The sequence below is a fragment of the Harpia harpyja genome, chromosome 6 (genome assembly GCF_026419915.1).
Source record: "Harpia harpyja isolate bHarHar1 chromosome 6, bHarHar1 primary haplotype, whole genome shotgun sequence".
In the NCBI taxonomy this organism is placed as follows: domain Eukaryota; kingdom Metazoa; phylum Chordata; class Aves; order Accipitriformes; family Accipitridae; genus Harpia; species Harpia harpyja.
In genome coordinates this window covers 3,756,306-3,776,210 of record NC_068945.1, presented here as the reverse complement: position 1 = coordinate 3,776,210, position 19,905 = coordinate 3,756,306, and the positions used below count along the sequence as shown (strand labels likewise).

Below are 19,905 nucleotides of genomic sequence, written 5' to 3'. Positions count from 1 at the left end.
CTGTTCTCAAAACAAACAAAAGAATACATGTCATAATTTTATAATTATTCTTTAAAGTAGGCTACTTTATAGATTCTATATTGTAGGCTACAGTGTATATTTACATTATACACTGAGGGAAATGAGGCTCAAAATGAATCTTAAAAAGAGAAAAGAAGAAAAAAAAAAAAGTAGTCTTCCTTATCCCTTGGCCAAAGTTTTGTCAATGCCCACAGTTATCTGAGGAGAGATTTCATACTGCTAAATACAACCCGTGCTACAAAAGAAAAAAACCCACACCACCCTCTCACCCCCAAAACCAGCAGAAGTATCCAGCCTAGGAATCCAGTTCTATATTCTGTATGTCCTGATAATAGAATCCAAACAGTAAGGACAGAAGAAAAAGCCTGTGGCTATTTCTAGAGTTCCTGAAGTTTGGTAGCAATACAGCAAGACATGAATAACAGGCTTTCACTCTTGGTTCCCATATGTATATTTCCATAACACAAGTTCTTGACAGGACATAGAGAAGCACCTATTAAGGATGTTTCACTCTTTCTAGTATATGATCTCATTTTCATGTAATACCTTCAAAGACTCTCCAGACCAAACTTCTCTGTAAGAAGTCTGGGACAACAGACTAAATATGTTTCTTGAAAACTTAAGCTAGTTCCATGGAAAAGGATGGGGGGGCAGGGACGGGACCAAACCCCGAAACATTTTGCCTGCAAAGAACTCTCTTGACTTTTGGAAACATCAAAATACCAACTTACTGTGCAAAAGTAATTCAAGCTTTGATGGGAACTTACTGTCTAAACTAGCACATGAAGCTTTTGACAGTCTACAGATTGTATCTCTCTTCTTGTAATTGCTGAGGATGCAGCCAGAGCAGTGAAACATCCTATAAGTTTGGCAGAATGCAAAAAGGCAAGCGGGAGCAGTTGTTGGAACTTTCTTGATCTTTTATTTCCCTTTCTCAAAATGCTTATGGATAGTTTTGAATTTAACCTTAAATATGAATGTCCTTACTTTCTGGGTGAAAGAAAGGATTATAAATTTTTATTATATTTGTGTTCCTTTACTCAAAGAGTTCAAACAACGGGCATTTAAAAAAACCAAACAAAAATCCCCATATCCTTAGGTACTATGAAATATTTTTTAAAAATACCATCAGCTGATATTTTTTTAATTAGCTAAGTAAGCTGTTTTTTTAAAACAGCCTGTGATATTAAAATCAGAACACATCAACAGAGCTGTGCATTTGTGCAGAACTCATTACATGATGCAATCAGCAAGTGTCAAAGATAAGCAAAGCTATAATCTGCACCTGCCTCCAGTCTCATTACATACTATTTTTCTGCCCATTTGGCAGATACAAGTACTGTTTCCAACCCAGCGTTAAACATAAAAAAAAAAAAAAAAAGAATCCTCCAAACCCCAAACAAAAAAACCACCAACACTCTTCACATCCCACTTTTAAAAACAGAGTAACTCGCCCTCTCTCTAAGGGAGGCTAAACAGTGATTCCAAGCAAGTCTACAATTCTGCAAAGCAAAATACAGGATTAAGACTGTTAACAGTTACACAGTATCTTCCATGAAACATGCTAAAAGGGCAAATGACATTGTTAGTGGTAGAACTGAATCTTCAAGAAATATATAAGCTTCTCCATTAAAATTATTAATTCACATGAAGAAAATTTTAAAATTTACTACCTTAAAGAACAAATATGTAATGCTTACCTCCACAGCAAATGATGGCAGCAACAAAAAGGGATATATCGCTATCATCCAATTCTAGTGCATTGAATTTCATTGCAAAATCAAATTTCGGCTCCATTATATCACAGAATGGCTTTCTCAGGCTTTTTAGGAACTCCCGGGTTATAAAACCGTTTCCATAGGCTACCAGCATCCCGTCCTTGTTCATCACAGATGCTAACATGGCAAATATGGCTTCATAAACTCCGTATTTTAAAAGTGTCACTTGATCATTCAAGTCAAGATTGGAGAAGCCAGGAATAGATTTGGCAAATTCGGTAAGTTCTGTGACGGTCTCTACAGATGTACACTGGCAGCAGTGGAAGATTCGAACTTCTGCTTCTTTGTTCTGAATTCCATTGGCTACCAATTTTGCCACCAGGGTCTTCTCTGCCATACACAAGGTATCCATATCATGTATAACAAATGGCTACAGAGAAAACAAATACTAATTCAGTTACAAAATAATGGTTATTAATCATTGGTTTCCTAAAGAATAGGAATTTTGATAAAACTTTAACTTTGACGCTAATCAGTCTTCAACTATCAATAAACCTTGAGTTCTTTCACATTTCTGCATAAAGAGAAGCCACGTATTACAGAACTACAAACTGCAATATCTAAGAACAAGTCCGCTCTGCAAACAACAATGCAAATAGTAAAATGTAAATATGTATGACATATCTTTAATCTAGTTTTATGTAGTAGTTATAGTGAAGATCCAGAAGTACTGTGCTTAGTATGCATATATCCATCTCAGAGCAAGTCCCAGAAGGTTCACAAAAGACTTGTATTACCTTCTCCAGAAGTCCAGGTTATTCTGCCTACACTCCTATCGATTCCTAAACTAACTACACTTGATGCACATCATGATGCTTTCCTGAAGTATCCTAGGGGGAATACAGACAGTCATTTAATTATAGGACAGCATATTTGCACAAGAATGTGAACCCTGTACTACTCTTGCGTTTTATTATAATATTATTCATAGACTATGTCCCAGCCGATCTACCGCAGAAATTCAGCTCTTCTTTCTAGCTACAGTTAGTTCTAAGTCATCTCTAAACCCAGAATCCCACTAGAATGTCAGACAATACAAAATTTCAGTCTTGATCATGGTCTTTTCCATAACCCCCTTAGTTTAAAAAGGTATGTGCATTACAAACTGAGGAGTCGATCTCTTAAAACATCATATAAAAAAAAAGCATTCAGACCTTCTTAAGAACAATCAGAACTCAAAAATATTTTGATACATATCTGAAGAGCAGTAAACAAAAGAGAGGACAATCCACTAAAGAAAAACAACAAAACCCAATGCTTCCCAGCCTACCAAAGTCATGGCAATTGACCTTGAACATAAATCTAGTTCCATAAATGCTAAGCAAAGCACCTTCCCTGTGCTGTTTTGCTCATCTCAGATTAAATATCATGAGGAACACTTGGTGTTCTGTTAGAAACTCAGAGAATTCACGCATTTCACATAGAAAACATGCTGTTTTCCCACAGTTGTCCACTTTTTAAATGCTTATGGCAACTACATATTCCATCTCACTTCAGTACTCAGAGTTATACAGAACAGAACTTTCTATGTGCATATGGATACGGGCAGAAAGTGGCAAAGCAATAAACCCACCACATTTCTAAACCCTTTAAAAGATGTAGACTATCTTGTAAAACTTTTTGAAATTTATCATCATTTCACTATGCAGAAAATAGGTATGGCCAAGGACATAGGAGCTAAATTTAAAAATGATACCTTGTCATCATGAAAAATGCTAGTTCATTCTGAAGTGAATTATAATCGTGACAAGAATTAGGATTCGCTGAAATCAGCTATTAACACGGTGTTCAGAAACAGATGGATTACTAATTACCACCAACAAACCCCTCTTTTTTTTTATTTTCTGTTAAAAAGTCAAAAGAAAATTCAAATGTTTGTTTTCCCAAGAGATGATGAAATATCTTGAAAAACTTCTCCTCTCCCCTGCATATTGAAGAATGAGGAAGCAGCCTGTTTATAATGTACTAGGTCTGATTCCTCATTAATTTTTACTCGTAAATTCACCAAGATACGTGCAAGCCACTATTAGTTAGTCAATTGGATGACTATAATCTGAGAGCTTTGATCGCATAAAGGCAAACACGAAAATTAGGATGCAGTGATCTAGAATCCCTGCATGTATGATACATATTGTAACTTATGATTCTGACATGTGGTAACAAGCTTGAAAAGGACGTTATGCAGATACCTACTTGGTGAGGTGTTAAAGCATGGTATTTACTGTAGGCTTATGTCAGCTTGGACCCCAGAAAAAGTTTAAGCCTGTGCTTAATTTTAAGCATCTCTTTAATCCAGTGAAAAAGACTGGGATTATTCATATGTCTCTCTTTTAATGTAGAAGTCTCCATGCTTGGCTAGACTAGACTATAATATGCCAAATTCCATAATTTAGAAGACAGCTTGGTTACAATTTTTATAACACTCATCCCCACACTCACATGGTTTTTATTATGGCACATGTAAAACCTCTTCCCTGCAAATTTTTACAAATTAAAATTGTTGGTAAAATAAGATACTTATCTTCTACATATAATTAACATAAATCACAACAGAATTTTAAAAAATGTGCATAAAGTGAAACAAGTCAGTCCTTACAATGGTTATACAATCTCATGTGCTATAAAACAAAAAGCAGTTGATAGCATTAGGTAGACCTTGGCTAAATTATCCTGAAAGAAAAATAACCTCTACAGCATACGTGTCTTCACAACCTTGCTTGCTTCTCCCTTTCAAAGTAACCATACAGTAAAGACCAGGAAGGCTGGGTGAGGAAATGGCCAGAACTGTAAACAAAGAATTACAAATTCAAGTTTTCTTTCCCCTCCTGCCATTAATATTGTTGTGATTAAAACAAAAGTCATACAAAGCTCCTGTACACCCTAAAAGACAACAGTATTTATCCTGGCATTTGTGGCAGAAAAACATTATAATTTTTTTTTCACTGTCATAATAGGAAATTAATTTTGAACCATTTTCCCCACCCATACCAAGAGGTATTCACATTCAGATGTCACTTTTTTTTTTTTTTTAAGAACTAATTTTCTTTCCCTTGTGTGTCTACTATAATTTAAGGTTATGAGCTACCATTTACAAGTTAATCACCTGGTTTTCCTAAAACTTCCTATTATTCTGATAGTGGCTAAAAGCAACCATATTTACTACAGGTATTCTTCTTACGTATTTCATGTCTGTATTAGCATGATATTTATTTTCTAAAATATTTGCTTAAGAGTTTAACAAATTATTATAATCCCCTTATGTACTTGCCAGCTTTACCTTAAAGTTACAGCAAAAGTACTTACTGGGTTGTTATTAGTTTTCCCTGCAAGGATGATTCTGGCTTTAACCTTGTTCATATTGAAGTTTTTCAGGTAAGCATCATGAATTCTTTTGGCAAGTGATTTAAGATCTGCCATTTCTGAATCTTCTACATAATTTTCACCTGTTAGAATTTCTGCTTTCAACTTGGCCTTCTCAGACCTTGGCATTCGTCCAAAACGTATTGCTGATGGGAAGACATAATTGTAAAACAAAAGTAAGTTATACAAAAACCTATGCCTTTTACCGTTGCTGATTAGGGCAGTAAGACTTCCTGTCTAGAAGAACTGAGGTACAGGTAGCATCTTTATTATGATAAATGCATGAGTGAAAAAGTCTCATCCTTTCCAACATAGTGACTAATTATCAAGACAATATGCTAAACTGAAGGTAATCGGATGTTGCAAAACACAAACTGGTATTTGCAATGAGCTAGAACACATGCCTTTTTCCTTCTACATTACCTAAGTAGTTGTATTTTGTTTTCTCCTTATTGTGCTTTGCAACTCCCAATGTGAAACTCAAAGTCCACCTTGGGAATTCTAAAAAACTGAGTAAACTCATGTCAGGAGCTTGGCAGAGAGCACACGCACCAGCTGGAGAGCTGCCTGGGGAGTTCTTCCACAGGGAACGCTGCAACGGAGTTGCGCCTGAATCCCATTGCTGATTCTGAACCTGCTGGGGCATTCACTTGTTTATGTGCTGAATGTTCAGTTCAACACATCTGTACTGTCTAGTGAGAACAAAACAGACCAGAGACCTGGATTTATGCTCAAAGGCTATAGTCAACAAAACCTCCTCCTAGGCCCAGCATTTTTTGCTTCTTTTTTCATTAGATTAGCCCTTCAAGACTGGAAAGGATGAGAATAGATTTTGAGTATCCAATCTAGGCATAGGATATTCTTTTGAGAGGCAGGAGATGCGAGTTCGAAACACCACTGGGTATGGAGGTCTCCCAGTTCTTGGGCAAGTGATCTTGCCATTTAGCAATAAAATAGGCATGTCCACATCCTTCTCCAGTTTCAGTTTAAAACTAAACCAGCTCCATTTTAAAAGCAGCCTTACCCTCTGATGGTGTGCAAGGTTTTGAGATGGCTGATACAGCTGGTTACTTTTACTGCATTTCAGCATCTAACCAGTGAGAGGACAGAACCTCACTGCTTAGACTAAGCAATTCAGAGCATGTGCAGAATTAGCCCTTCAACATGCCCAAGGAATTTTCTCATGACATAAGGATGTGTCTCATGACATAATGAGGGGACTCTAGGTTTGATCTGAAATACAGTTTTGGACTTCAATGGAAGTCCAACATGGAAGGCCTGTTTGGAATCTGGTCATGGGTCTACTGGAAAAGTGGAAGAATATCTGCTCTAAACTGAAACTTACAGTTTTAAGGTCATGGCTCTAAATCTTCTAGTTCTAGCTCTTTTCCTGAGAAGTATCACCTGCAAGTTAGCAGTCATCTCCTTCTCCCACTGCCTTCCAAGTTTTTGCTGCAGTAAAACTGCTACTAATCCCTTCAGCTGGAGCACAGGTGTACACAGCATTTTAGTAGGATGAAACAGCTTCAAGTGAATGTTAATTCCTGACAACCAGCACAGCTCCCTGCTCAACGTCCTGCCCCCGAGATGTTACTTTGTTGGCTGGCACACTCTTCCAAAGTCTGCCGCTTCAGGAAGGTTATCACCAGTCTTGCAGAGACTATCAACCTTCTCCCAATGGACCTTAATCTCAGTCAAGGCTCACCACAAGGGAGCCAGACTTCCCCAGAATCAGAAAGTCAACTCTCCCATAGTCTCTTGCTAGGACTCTAGACAACAATGTCATAAGCAGCTTCCCCAACCACGTCCCCAAGCCAGCTATCTTGACTGCATAGTTTCCTTAGGAAGTTCTTCTCCTAACCCACTGCTTTTCACCTAGCCCAGCATTTTCGCCTACTTTTCACCTAATCGCAAATTGCACCTGCTCCCAAGTTTAGCCTTGACACTATCAGACCTACACAGGGAAAGCAAACTACTGTCACCTGACCAACCAAAATGTGCTTTCTCGTGGCTTGGCCTCTCCCTCTTTACCGAAGTTGCTTAGCAAGCTACATACTGTGCATAAAACTGCCTTGTGGGTTGAAATTGGCCTGTAAGCCACAGGCCTACCAGCCTTATCTTAAATCTTTAACACAAACAATAACATAATTTTTAAACTGGATATCTAAACGCTCTGAGTTTTTACCATTCCATTTAACGAGCAACCTACCAGATTCCTGTTCCACAGTCAGCACGGATCTTTGCCCTCCCCTCACACTCCCTGAACCATCTGCCCAAGAGCTGTTGCACTGTAATCTGAAAAATAATGAAGTCTGGTTTCCTACCAATTTCTGTCCTACATCATTCCCTTCCACAATGAGCTAGTTGTTCTCCTCCTACTCCTCTACAATCCCCTTGATCAGAATTCATCCAGTACTGAAACTTGTTTCAATGGGAGTAATGGTGCCAAAGTTCTGGGTGAAGAAAGCAACTTAAATGAACATTCATATGGACAGACATCCAGCACAATTGTGTAGAGCTCATAACAGTACATTTGGCAGCTGTGTATCAACTACATTAACTACTCATTAGGGAAACTGGTGTCCCCTGCCACAATCTATACTGTAAAAATCTGAGGTTCAACCCGTATGTATAAGCAAAAACGCTATCCAAGTGCCTGCTTCCAGAAGCAGGCTCTGGGTAGGAACAAACATATTATTAAGGGCACTCTTACCTACCATTATGTGACATTCCAACTGAAAGGCACTTTTGAAAACGACAGTATTGGCACTTATTACGATTTTTTTTCTGAATTTTGCAGTTGCGATCACATTTATCATAGATGAGTTTTAACCGAATTGTTCTTCTAAAAAAACCCTATAAAAAGTTTGAGAAAACAATATATAATGTTAAAGAATATTGACTACAAAACTTCAATCATATAGGTAATTTTTTTTCTTTTATTGTTTATTGATGTCGCTAGCAAAACAATACATGAAATATAACCTGTCCAAAGGTAAGAATCTATGCAGTGAAGTGGTGTGTATGAAGGCATGTATAGAATGGAAAACATGAAAGGAGAGAGTAGCTCTCAGCACCTCTTTCTTGGGAGAGGACCAAGAGCCCAGAGTACCTGAGCAGATTTGCTCTTAAGGATTAAGCCAAACAGTCACATATTGCTTTTGTACGCATTCTCTCAGTGTCCTCTGTCAGAAATAACCTTCATCTTTCATATATGTAAGTCACACAAACACACAGATTTAACACACCTTTTCTTCAGCAAATATGAGGGGTATGACAACACAGCACAGTGTATAGAAAAAGCCAAGGGCACAAAAATGAGCATTACAGAAAAGCCTGTAACTCAACAGATCTTACCATGATGTTTCAATAATGCAATATAAGGTTAGTCTCATACTACGAAATCATAGGATTAGCAAATTTAGAGACATGGCAACATTTTGCTTGACATGACATAACAACAGGTCGTTTAAGACTGTGGGACACAACTGACTATGAACTGGCTCCCCATCTCTAATAGATATTCTAGCATTATTCCATAAGATTTATATTGGAATTATCATATTCTGACATTGTGCATGAAAGAAAAATGTATACGTATACAATTATTTCTCTCACCTTACATTATAATGTAGAAAAAAATGGAAAACTAAAACATTAGAAGGAAAAAGAAAAGAATCTTATAATTCATGGGCCATATCATCCCAAAAATTATACATTAATGATAACATTAATTTGCTCCAGAGACGTGCACTGGCCCCAAAACTACAAGAGGTACAATAATAAGTGATTCAGGCAAAATGTGGTGGAGATGAGAAATTCAGGATTTGTTAGTGTTATAATGGAAATATAGCAAACTCTCATGCTTCTCACAGCCATACTCCCAACACAAATAAAACACTAGTGGAGCAAGTAGGCTTGGCTTTTAGTCACAGTTTAGTGTTTTAAGTTGTTTTAGTGTTTAAGTAACTATATCCAGAAAAGCAGCATTAAAATTATCATTGTGAATTGCCCCTGCTTGATGAAGGTCTGGTATTGAGTTATGGTATCCAGTTATGGTACCTGAATGATTTATTTCGGAAAAAAGATCACAGATATGTTTATTATTTAAATAATTGTAACAGCTAGAATTATATTAATTAAACATTTATATAACAAATGTTTATCTTCATATAACCCTGTAAATAAAGCAACATGATTTAGGTTCTTAAAAAGAAAATTACAACTGTACCTTACAACCTTCACAAGCATGTACTCCGTAATGGTAGCCTGAGGCTTTATCCCCACAAATTCTACATTCAATGTTTAATGCTCCACTGGGTGATTCATCTATGCTACCTGGAGCTGTGGCAAAATTAATGGATGAAGGACTGGATGCTGGTGAAAGGGTGTCTAAAAGAAAAAGGAACACTTCATAAATACTATACTATCAAGATTGATACCATTTCTATACTAAATCCACAGAAAAATGAACTTATTCTAAAAAATAATCATGAGTTAATAGTCATTAAATGAACTAATAATTTGGCCATACGAGTTTGAAAAATAAGTAATATTTACATTAACAGTGCAAACACACACAACATACAGGGTGTACCCTGCTAATTTTGATGAGACATATAATGTCAACAAACAAAAAGCCTTACCAAAGTAACTCTGATAACAAGAACTAGAAGGGTGATAATGGTTCTTGAGGATTCAATAAATATGCCACACAAAATAAGAGAAAACCAAGCTTTTGGGGATTTTCCTGTGTTCCATTTTTCACTTTGATTTTTTGCAAATCTTTCTCAATTTGATGTGAACATGAAATTATTTTATCCCACAACTTAAAATAAGTAACTAAGAAGTACTGAATTAGTATTTCTTTTAAATCAAGGAAATTTTCTTAACCATAAAAATGCACATACACCATCTTCACAAAGGACATAAATTTTAAACTCAAAAGCAGTATTCAACATATATCTACTGCTCAAGACAAATAGTACAAAATATAAAAAGAAAAAAAAACCACCACAATGACATGGAACCCCCCCATGACTTCAGTTGTGTATCACAACATCCGTTCAACCTGTCACTCACTCTTTCCAGAAAGGTTACTAACAGCTCATCTTGCTGTTATATCTTCCATCTCTTGTGCTGTAGTGTCGAGCATCATAGCATCTATTGCTATGATATGACAAGAGACGTATTCCTAGCTCATGCTGAGTTACAGTTAAGATACACTTCAAGTCCCCTTGACTTTTGAAAAGCTACTCATAGTTTTAAATGATGATCTAAACTGAGGCCTAAAAAGCAGTTAAACAACTTCTGTCTCTAAAGAATTTTCTCAAAGTGAAAGCATGCTCCTGCACACCGGTAGAAAGGTAAAACAGGTATTAAAAGGAAGGTAACACAAATGCCTGCTTCTAAGATAATCCAGCAATAGAAGCCTTGCTTGGATATTTTACCTTTTCATTATAATGGGAAAAGCATTTCTGAATTGTTGTACAATGAAATAAACTCTCCAGACATTTTACTACTAGATGAACACATTACAAAATTAACACATTCCAACTGTAATTATTTCAATTAATATTTCCACCTTATTTGAGGAAAATATTTTCTGAGGCCAGAATTTCTTTTATCTTCCATCTTGCAACTTGCACCACAAGACTTCAGCAAATTGATGGGTGTGTTATTTTAACAGAAAGATTAAGAAACACTCATGAATGTAGGTCAGCAAGTATTATGTTGGAAAAAGCCTTGGCATAGAACTCAGTCTGCATTGCCAGCACTGCCAAGCCCACAGGCATCAGAGTCATCAAGAACAGCCTAACACCCAGGATTTTTTTGAAGTGTGATTCTCATTTCTTTTTACTTGCCTTATGGAATTTGAGCCTTAAAAGTTTACAGTTTCCATCTTCTCTAACAGTAAAACTAGAATGTTTTGCAATGAACACTCAGTACTCAAATTAGAATTTGATGGTAGAAGCTGATCTAGATTACTGTAGGACTTGTACACACACACACACACACGCACACAATTAAAAAACCTCATGTCTTAGAAGGACTACGTTATAAACCCAGCACATAATAACTTTTCCTGTAGAAGGCCTCTCTCTAATGTGAAGGTCTGCAACCAAAAGTGACCCAAATCGTATTTCTACAAACATTCCTTTGGGCAATAGTACCAAGAGGCAGGTCTCCCTTCTCCCTTCAAAACTCACACTATTGATTTCAACCACTTCAGCACAGAGGCACACCTCAGTTGTATTACTGCAGTTTTTGTAAGGTAAAATAGTGATCACAGCCTGTGAATCAATTTAAAGTAAGAAACCCCCAAAACAAAACATAATGTAAAACAACCAGAAAGTTAATCATAAACTGCTTAAAATGTCTCTACTGCTATAAGATTTGTAAACCCGTGGTTTCAAAAGGAATACCTTACTGACATTATTGCAGCGTCCCATACTACTGCAGTTATTTCCATTTTGATCTCTGAAACAAAGCCTCTTAGAAAGATCTTTTGACTAAAGACTGTGTAATGTATTAGCACTCTGAGACTGTTACTTTAACCAGGGTAGGAGTCATTACCTGAACAATGCTAGTCTTGAGAAGGGGGAGAAAACAGCATGTTCAAAACATCAGTACAATAAAATATACTGGAATTCTAGGTGAGTTTTTAAGGGTTGGATTATAAACTTTTGGCAAACATTTCACAGTACTTTTCAAATATACGTGATTTGAAGAAACTTTAAAAAATGGGGAATACCTTTAGTGCAATATTGTGACTTCCTATATGACTACAATACACAGTAACTTCTTTGCTAGTAATAGCAATTTTTAAAAGTTATTTTGAAAAAGGTGTTGATACTAATGATAATTTAAAACAGCAACTTTACATTACAGTAATTTTTCAGTGACATTTTTCTACTAAATTAACTTTGGCCTTAAATATTTTAAGACCATGCTATGATCAGCTTATATATTTCTAGTGTCACTTAGTCATAAACAACAATTATCACATTTTAAAAGTTTTTAATTTCTATCACTATGTATTTATAAACAAAAGTTTTATGGTAAACTAAAACTCTCTTACCTGTTATAACTGATCCATCAGATGCTGGACCATTTCCCAGTGACTGGAACTCTGTTAAACTTAAAGCTCCAGAGCTATCATCACCTAGAGACCGAGAGAGGTCTTGAATGTTCTCCATATCTTGGAGGAACTCTCCAGATAAAGGGCTGCCTATATCATCCTCTTCCAAAGGAGTAAGGGGATAGAGCTGGTTTTCAGTGTCCACCATTTTGATCAAGTAGAGCAGTCACTTAAACTTCTTTACACTGGTGAAAGAATAATTAAAAAAACCCCTGTATTTACAGTATCAGAATATTACTTTTTTTAAAAATACTTCAATCAGTTACAGCACACTGAATACATGAATTATAATCCAATAGTGAAATTATACAACATTCTGTTCCTCCGGAAGCTTTAGGCAACATGAATCATCAACAGGACATGGAAAAAAAAAAAAATCCCCAAAATACTTCAATATGAATTAAAGTTATGACAAGATCAATCTGTAGATTGTTGTTTTCTCTCCTTTGCTGATAAAAGTTACATATTGTGTTTCTACAGCAGGCATTATGCACTTCCCACCAAAATTTATAGAAAAATAACAAATATCAATATGCACACATACTATGTTTGAGCAGTCTTTGCTCACCTTATCTAACAAACAGCTTTAGATATGCTGATTTGGTCCTCTGTTCTCATCTCTTTTAAATTTGTTCGATAGGTCTTATGACACTGCAGAGAACAAAATACTGTCTTATACTGAAATCTTTGTAGAAGTGGGCCAAACTAATACTTTTTGACCTACTTCAGTCAAAGAACACCTTCAGCAAACGTACTCCAGCATATATAATCCAAAATATCTGTAATTCTTAGAGTTTGTTTTATTTCCTATAGTGAAATAAGTTTTTAAAGTTGCCTTCAAAACGAGTCACTAGAGTCATCAACTTTGAGTAACAGCACAGATTCCTAAGAAAACGTCGCAAATTTTAATTCTTCTTTTATTGACTTGTCAGGTAAGGAATTAGTAAATGTACTGCAGAATGTTACTACTGCTGCACAGATATACTTCTGCTAAAAGAAACTCATCTTCTACACTGAGTAACTAATACTTGTGTTGCGCTCAGTATGCGTACAAACACATACTGCTGCAGTCTTGTCCATGCAATGAATATGCACGGGCAGTTAGAGAAGCTCTGACTGTTACTGTGGTTACCGCTCAACACTGGCCTTTGCAAAGAACATGTGTTCACTGCAGTTTATTGTGAAGCTTGAAACTGCCAATAATTGGCTATTTGGGGATATACAATTGCTGATTTTACAATAGAATTGCTATGTTATGATTAAAAAAAAAACCAACTTCCTTGATGTTATTTAAAGTTTCAAATACCAACTACTTTGATTCCTATAACACTAAACATTTTATATTAAGAAATCAATCCTTTTCTTTGATTATCTGTGACAGATTCATCCTATGAAAATCAGGCATTTATTCTAGAGAAAAAAAAAATATTTTTTTTACTATGTAATTGACCAAAAGGGTACAGTTAAAAGTAATACAAAGTGCTGACTACTGCTTTACATACTAATGGCAAAAGACAGCCATCACTTGTATTCAGTTATATAAAAAAAAAAAAAAAAAAAAAAAAATCAAAATGTTTTGAAGCAAGGTATCTACAATCAAGCCTTTTATTCCCAGGCTGATGGCAAAAGTCTGCCTTCAATTACATTTGCATAACTTTACAAGGTATTACACAGATGTAACTGAGGGCAGAATGAACTGCTCTAAAGACTAAAAGTTATGCTTATAACAACCTGCAATGCACACACAGTTTTAAAATTATTTATTTTTCAGGTGCACTTATCAGGGCACACTCCTTTCTGTTATTTCATGGAAACCAATGATGCATATATATCACTCCTATAGTGTTTTCCAATGTGTTCATTACATGACTGTAAGGCAAAACAAACAATTTTAAAAATAAAAAATCTGTATTGCATAAGGCTTGCTATTCCACAATTTGCATCCTTCCAGCCAATCAATGTTATTTAATGTATATACATTAGACTTGGCAAAACTTTCCTTTGATTTTCAGAGTATCCGCATTTTTTAATTGTGATACCAAATGGCTGTAGTGGTACATCCTATGTACCCATTATTCAGTTTTAGCCAAGTGAATAGACATAAAAATGTTAAACCCTCAGGTACAAGGAGAGATTGAAATTGTGTAATCATAAACTCTGATGATTAGAACAAAACAGTATGTTTTATATATCCTTGGGCAATTCATTACAGCTCTGTGCATCATTGTACCTGTTTTTGAAAGAAACTATTTTGAGGCTAAAAAAAGAGGTTACTTAAACAGTGTCTAGTTAGATTCTTTTTCCTGCAATTCGTGAAAAGAATAGTTACAGTATTTAGCTTGTGACACATTTTTTCCAACTCAAATACCATTGTAGAGCAAAGATACAGATTCCCCCCCCCCCCCCAGTGCTATACTTTACCAGATACCTGGAAGGATAGAACTAAAGGAGTAGCAGACACAAACACACAGCAAAATCCAGAGCTTCTACTCATTTTACTCAGTTCACACACTAAAATGGAGTTCTTTATGAAGGTAAACACTGAAGATTTCAGGATCTGTCCAGCATAACTGAGATGGTAAAGTTTTCAGAAGGTTCATTGTATTTCGACTATTAAAACCAAGCCAAATACAATAGTCAGTTCTGAAGGCTGAAGACTGAAAGGAATCACAAATTATAAGAATCATCTCTCTAAATTTCTGATGTTATAAACCAAATGAGATAGAATTCTACTCTCCCTTCCCGAGCAGGAAAAAAAACAGACAAGGACATTCGTAATGATCCATTTGCCCAATTTCTTCAAAACAGGATAGTTTTAACTAGAAAAGGAAAATATGTTCTATATCACAAATAAGAATATCCAGGAGACTAAGAATGGGAATTTATCCACAATTTCTAACACCAGTTACAAGACAACAGGTATGTTACTGTTGATTTTACTTGGACGTGTCACATTGCTACTCTATCACTATGCACAGCTTGGCTGTATTTAAAAATAACTGTCAAATTAAGTTATCCAATTTGATACATTAAATACTCATTAGGACATTGCACCAGATTGCCAGCACTGTAATAGAATATTTATAAGCAATACAAGAGTTTTCATCCACATCTCAACTTCTTTCTGAAGGGATCAGTTGAAGGGCTGGCACAGCTTTTATTTTAAGAGCATCCAAGCAATCTGATTGTGATCCCTAATTATGTTACAATGTAACAGAACATTATATTGGAAAACTGAAACAAAATAACTCCTTTGCCATAGAGGACTGAAGTGTAATTGCTATCAGTTATAGTCCCTGCCAAATTTCCATAATCTGAAACTCTTTAGTAAAACAAATTCCAATTGTCACTTTCTTTTAAAGCTCAACAGTTGTCCTGTCTCCAAGAACCACCTTTGTTTCTCTTATAAATGCTACCGGCTTGTAACCTGACCAAATATTAAGAAATGTGATACTCATAAGCCTGTCAGAAGACATAAAATAGAGATTAAAATGATTGTGACATACATGACCATAGTCACTGAAGAAAAAAAAAATCAGAAATTATATGAATGAGGACTCTAAATAAAAGACTACTTAAAAAAAAATATTAAAAAATTACCCTAATGCTTTAGGAATCTATGGTCACCTACTACAGGAAAACAGCACAGATCATTGTAGATTATCTGACAAAGATTTTATTGCTAAACCACCTGGATGTATTCAGAACAACACTTCCAGCCTCATGAAGACTCAAGATGCAGAGTAATTTTGCAGATGCAGTGCCTTACAAAACATTACTTTCACAAAATATGAAAGACAAAGAATCAACTGAAAACATTTTTGGTTAACATCATGGGTTATTCTCTGCCAATACCTTCAATCTTGAATATCTTTGCACAGTTTCTCTGTTGAGGCAGCATGAACCAGCTCAGTAACACCTGGAGCTAGTTATCCAACAGAGTCCAAAACATTACACTATGCACCTGATATCCCTGATATAACTGGAAGATAATATACTCCAGTTGAGAAATGAGAAATCGCTTTATTTTATTTCTGAAAACAATGTTAAATTGCTATCCCTGTGACATGGCTATTTTGTGGTGAGGCAAAAGAGTAAAGAAACCTTGATGTACATTGTGTTTGTAATGATAGCCAAGAATAATAACAACTGTTCTCCGGCAATCCAAAGGCAGCTACCAAATTTGTCTCCATAAGGAACCATCAACAAAAAAGGAAGAAAGGAATGGCAGAGCATATGATCAGCACTGCTCCTCCAGTGTGCTCTTCATGAAGTTCTCCCAGGCTAAAACAGTTTTCACGGCACAGAAACATTATATTCCTCTGCAGATAGGTAGCACAAGTACCCTGCCCCAGGATAGCTGGGGAAGTTCCAGGAGGCACTAGGCTCCATATACCCAGCATTACTTCAAGTTCACTACTGAATCACGTACATCTCTCCAAGCATCACTTCTTTGTCCAGCACAAGTATTTTTAAAAGATTAAGTGAACACTGAAGTCTACCTTGAAACAAAATAGGCGTTGTTTCACAGGAAAGCAAAGGAAAGGCTTGATAGCTGAACTCTGAACATGGCAACAGCTCTTTCAGCAGCATGCCTGCTATTGCCCAAGTTGCACCATACTTTTCCACTTTTACAGTAAGTATTTAAAAATCAGCAGCCTTTTTAGCTGAATTTATATAAGAACAGCCTAACAGCTAGTGAAACATAAATGAAGCGCTTATTGTTTTAACTATTAAATTACATACCCTTTTGTACTTTCAAACACTACTAGTAAATTATAGCTGCTTAATAATTACGGCTCTTGTCAGTGATTAACTAGCTACCTTAGCAAGCATAGCCATTACATAACCATTTCTGAACACTGTCAAAATATACTAATATTTTCATTACTGGAAAAGTTATCTTTAATTTTTTTTTTCATAAGCACAGAAAACCTTGAAGTAAAATGTCTAAGTATTCATGCAATAAACCATTTGCCTTCTGTCTTCTCTGTATTTTGTGCGTGTATACACATGCATATGCTTTCACTGGCAGGTTTCACTTAATATGCATTGATCCTTGCTTCTATGAATATAAAGCTTCTAAAATAGAAAGGGTAATAAGTATGAAGTTCCTTTAAGTAATATTCACAGAGAGTATTTTGCTTTACAAAAAAGCTGTACATGTTACAACAGTAGATGTGGTAGCTGCAGCATGATGATTCCACTCAAGCATCTGCATAAGCCAACATTTCTTCTTACTTTTAAGGCTTTAGAAAAATTCTGTGCCACAAAGACATTGGCAGAGGATTTTCTCAGTTTCCCATACAATATTTTAGTCTCCATGCCCCCTTTCCTACACCTACATGCAAACACACGCAAAGTAAACTGAAAACAAGAGAGTATGACATAGAAAAATAAGAACACAATTTCATGTAATTATGGTTTTAGGGATAAACAGGTTTTACTGGTGCTCTCTCACAGCCTGTTATCTCTAAAATATGCCTATTTTCAGAAGTCCTCTTTTCCCTCCACCACACTGCAAATGCCCAATGAGTAACTTACCTATAAACTTGAACAGGTCTTAAAGAAATCGCAGTCAGATTATCAAAGAAAAATACCTAAGCACGCCACAATTGGTTATTTGCCTCATTTTTGGAATGGGATGGTGGGAGACTAAACCCCTGGCCCTTCCACATTTCATACTGGCCACACTAGGGATAATCCCTGTAAGGAAACAGGTCTCAGATGCAAAGGTCTCTGAGAAGCAGTACCAAAGTCTGGATTTACTGCATAAACAAATTGATCGTGTAAAGGGCTTGCTTGCAAATATCAAGGTTAAAGTTGAAACAATCATTACCTCTAGGTCACTTTGAGAACATTGTGGCTGAACACAGCACATTTAAAACTACCAGGTGCAGTAGATTCTTTTAGAAAACTTGGGTGTATAGGAAGAACCTGAAATATGTAAGCTACAGGATATCTCCAATACCCTGACTCAACACATAAACAACTGAAAATACAACTAACTGAAAATAAAATTTGGCACCTAAAATATGAAGTCCAGTCTCCTATCTCGGAAAGGATGCATGTTGTCTCCTCTATCCTGTGACATTTGATTCAGTTTTCATACTTTTTAACCTTACATACTAGTAATATTTTGTATTTTACAAAGTATTAAGAACCTAAGACAAAGAGAATTTACTACGCATGAGTTGAAAAATTTTCATGAGCCACCTCTTCAACAAGACTGCCAGTTGCACCCCCCCAAAAAAAAACCAAAACAGAAAAACTCTATTTTTTCCCTCTACACAGTTGTACTCCAAGATATCATATGCAACTTATAAGCATACTTGCCTTTTAAACAAATCAAAATTCACATACCCTAATTTTGAAGAATGATACTAAAATTGCAAAGTTAAACTCTTAAAAGTTATGTAATGAAAAATTCTATGCAACCTTGATTATGCTACCTTATTTTTTTATGCACTGTGGTGGAATGTACCTATATACTGCTCGATGTTCTTCTTTCCCCAAATCACTCCCATTATAATTAGGCAGTGCATTAAACAGAAGTGGAATTACACAGCTTGTAAGGCAACTTTGCTTGTATTAGTCTGCAGCAGGAAAAAAGCTGTTAATTTATTGGTTCGTCAAAAAGGAAGAACATTCTTTGTCTAAGCAAAAAGGGAGAAAAGACAATCCTGTTTCTCTGATCTGTAAGTACTTGCAGCACTGGAGGAACACTAGAGAATTTCCTGAAGGAAGAATAAAGGCCACAGAGGCAAGTCCACTGGCTTCAGAAAGTGGGGACCATGATGAGTTTTACATTCCTTCCCTGAACACAGTTCTCTAATTGCATCAGAAGATGCAGAGATAACACACTTCTGATCTCACACGGGAAGAGTTGATAAAGCTTTGAAACACTGCAAATATTTTGCTGGTTGCTATTAAAAGTGGTGAAAACAATATGGGAATATTTTTTTGGTTTTGCATTACTCAGCCAAACCCAAGCAGAACTTACTGAGCCAGGCAACAGCATTTCTTTGGTCCCAGGACTTTCTCTCCTGTTGGATTTTAAAATACATGATCCAAAAAGAGAGAGGAAAGGCAAGATTTTCATATTGAAAATTAACAATTTTTATCAACTTTTCCATACAAGTAATTAGCCAACACCATAAGCAAGTACTTTCAAAGACAGGACTAAACCAGATGAATTAACATGCTGTCAGCAGTAAGAAGATGCACACAAGAGCAGTGCTGATTAATGACAGGTCAGGCAGGAACAGTACCACACAAGCAATGGACTATATGTACATTAACACTAAGCAGAACTATTCTTCAACTAGATGTACTCTGTCAGACTGTCAGGAGCATATACGATTCTTCTATGTTGCAGCACCAACTCCTATTAGCCCACCACGAGTCTAAGAAAATGTAATGATAATGCCAATGTGGCTTATTTAGGCAAAGTGTCGAGATTTTAAAATTAAGTTTATTTTGTGGCATATGCAGAACAGATATTTTCCAGATGCATAGAAAGGTATGGTGATGTTGCCAGAAACTCTTGTATCCTGCAATATACATGATATTTGGCATGCAGGTTCCCACTAGTTTAACAAAAAT

At 36.0% G+C, this 19,905-nt stretch overlaps 1 protein-coding gene across 5 annotated transcripts in view; it reads right to left on the bottom strand.

Moving 5' to 3' along the window:
- The window catches only part of PPARA (peroxisome proliferator activated receptor alpha), a 43,964-nt gene that overhangs the window by 7,838 nt on the left and 16,221 nt on the right, over positions 1-19,905 (bottom strand). For 3 of the 5 annotated variants that reach the window (XM_052788764.1, XM_052788763.1, XM_052788765.1), the window contains exons 4-8: positions 12,241-12,485; positions 9,391-9,551; positions 7,877-8,015; positions 5,103-5,305; positions 1,722-2,169 (exon numbers count right to left, since the gene is read on the bottom strand). In XM_052788764.1, the coding sequence (XP_052644724.1) occupies positions 1,722-2,169; positions 5,103-5,305; positions 7,877-8,015; positions 9,391-9,551; positions 12,241-12,448 (1,159 nt within the window). In that variant the 5' untranslated portion in view covers positions 12,449-12,485. Of the gene's footprint in view, positions 1-1,721; positions 2,170-5,102; positions 5,306-7,876; positions 8,016-9,390; positions 9,552-12,240; positions 12,486-19,905 lie in introns of those variants that run through there. The other 2 variants (XM_052788766.1, XM_052788767.1) reach the window with 2 other exon arrangements.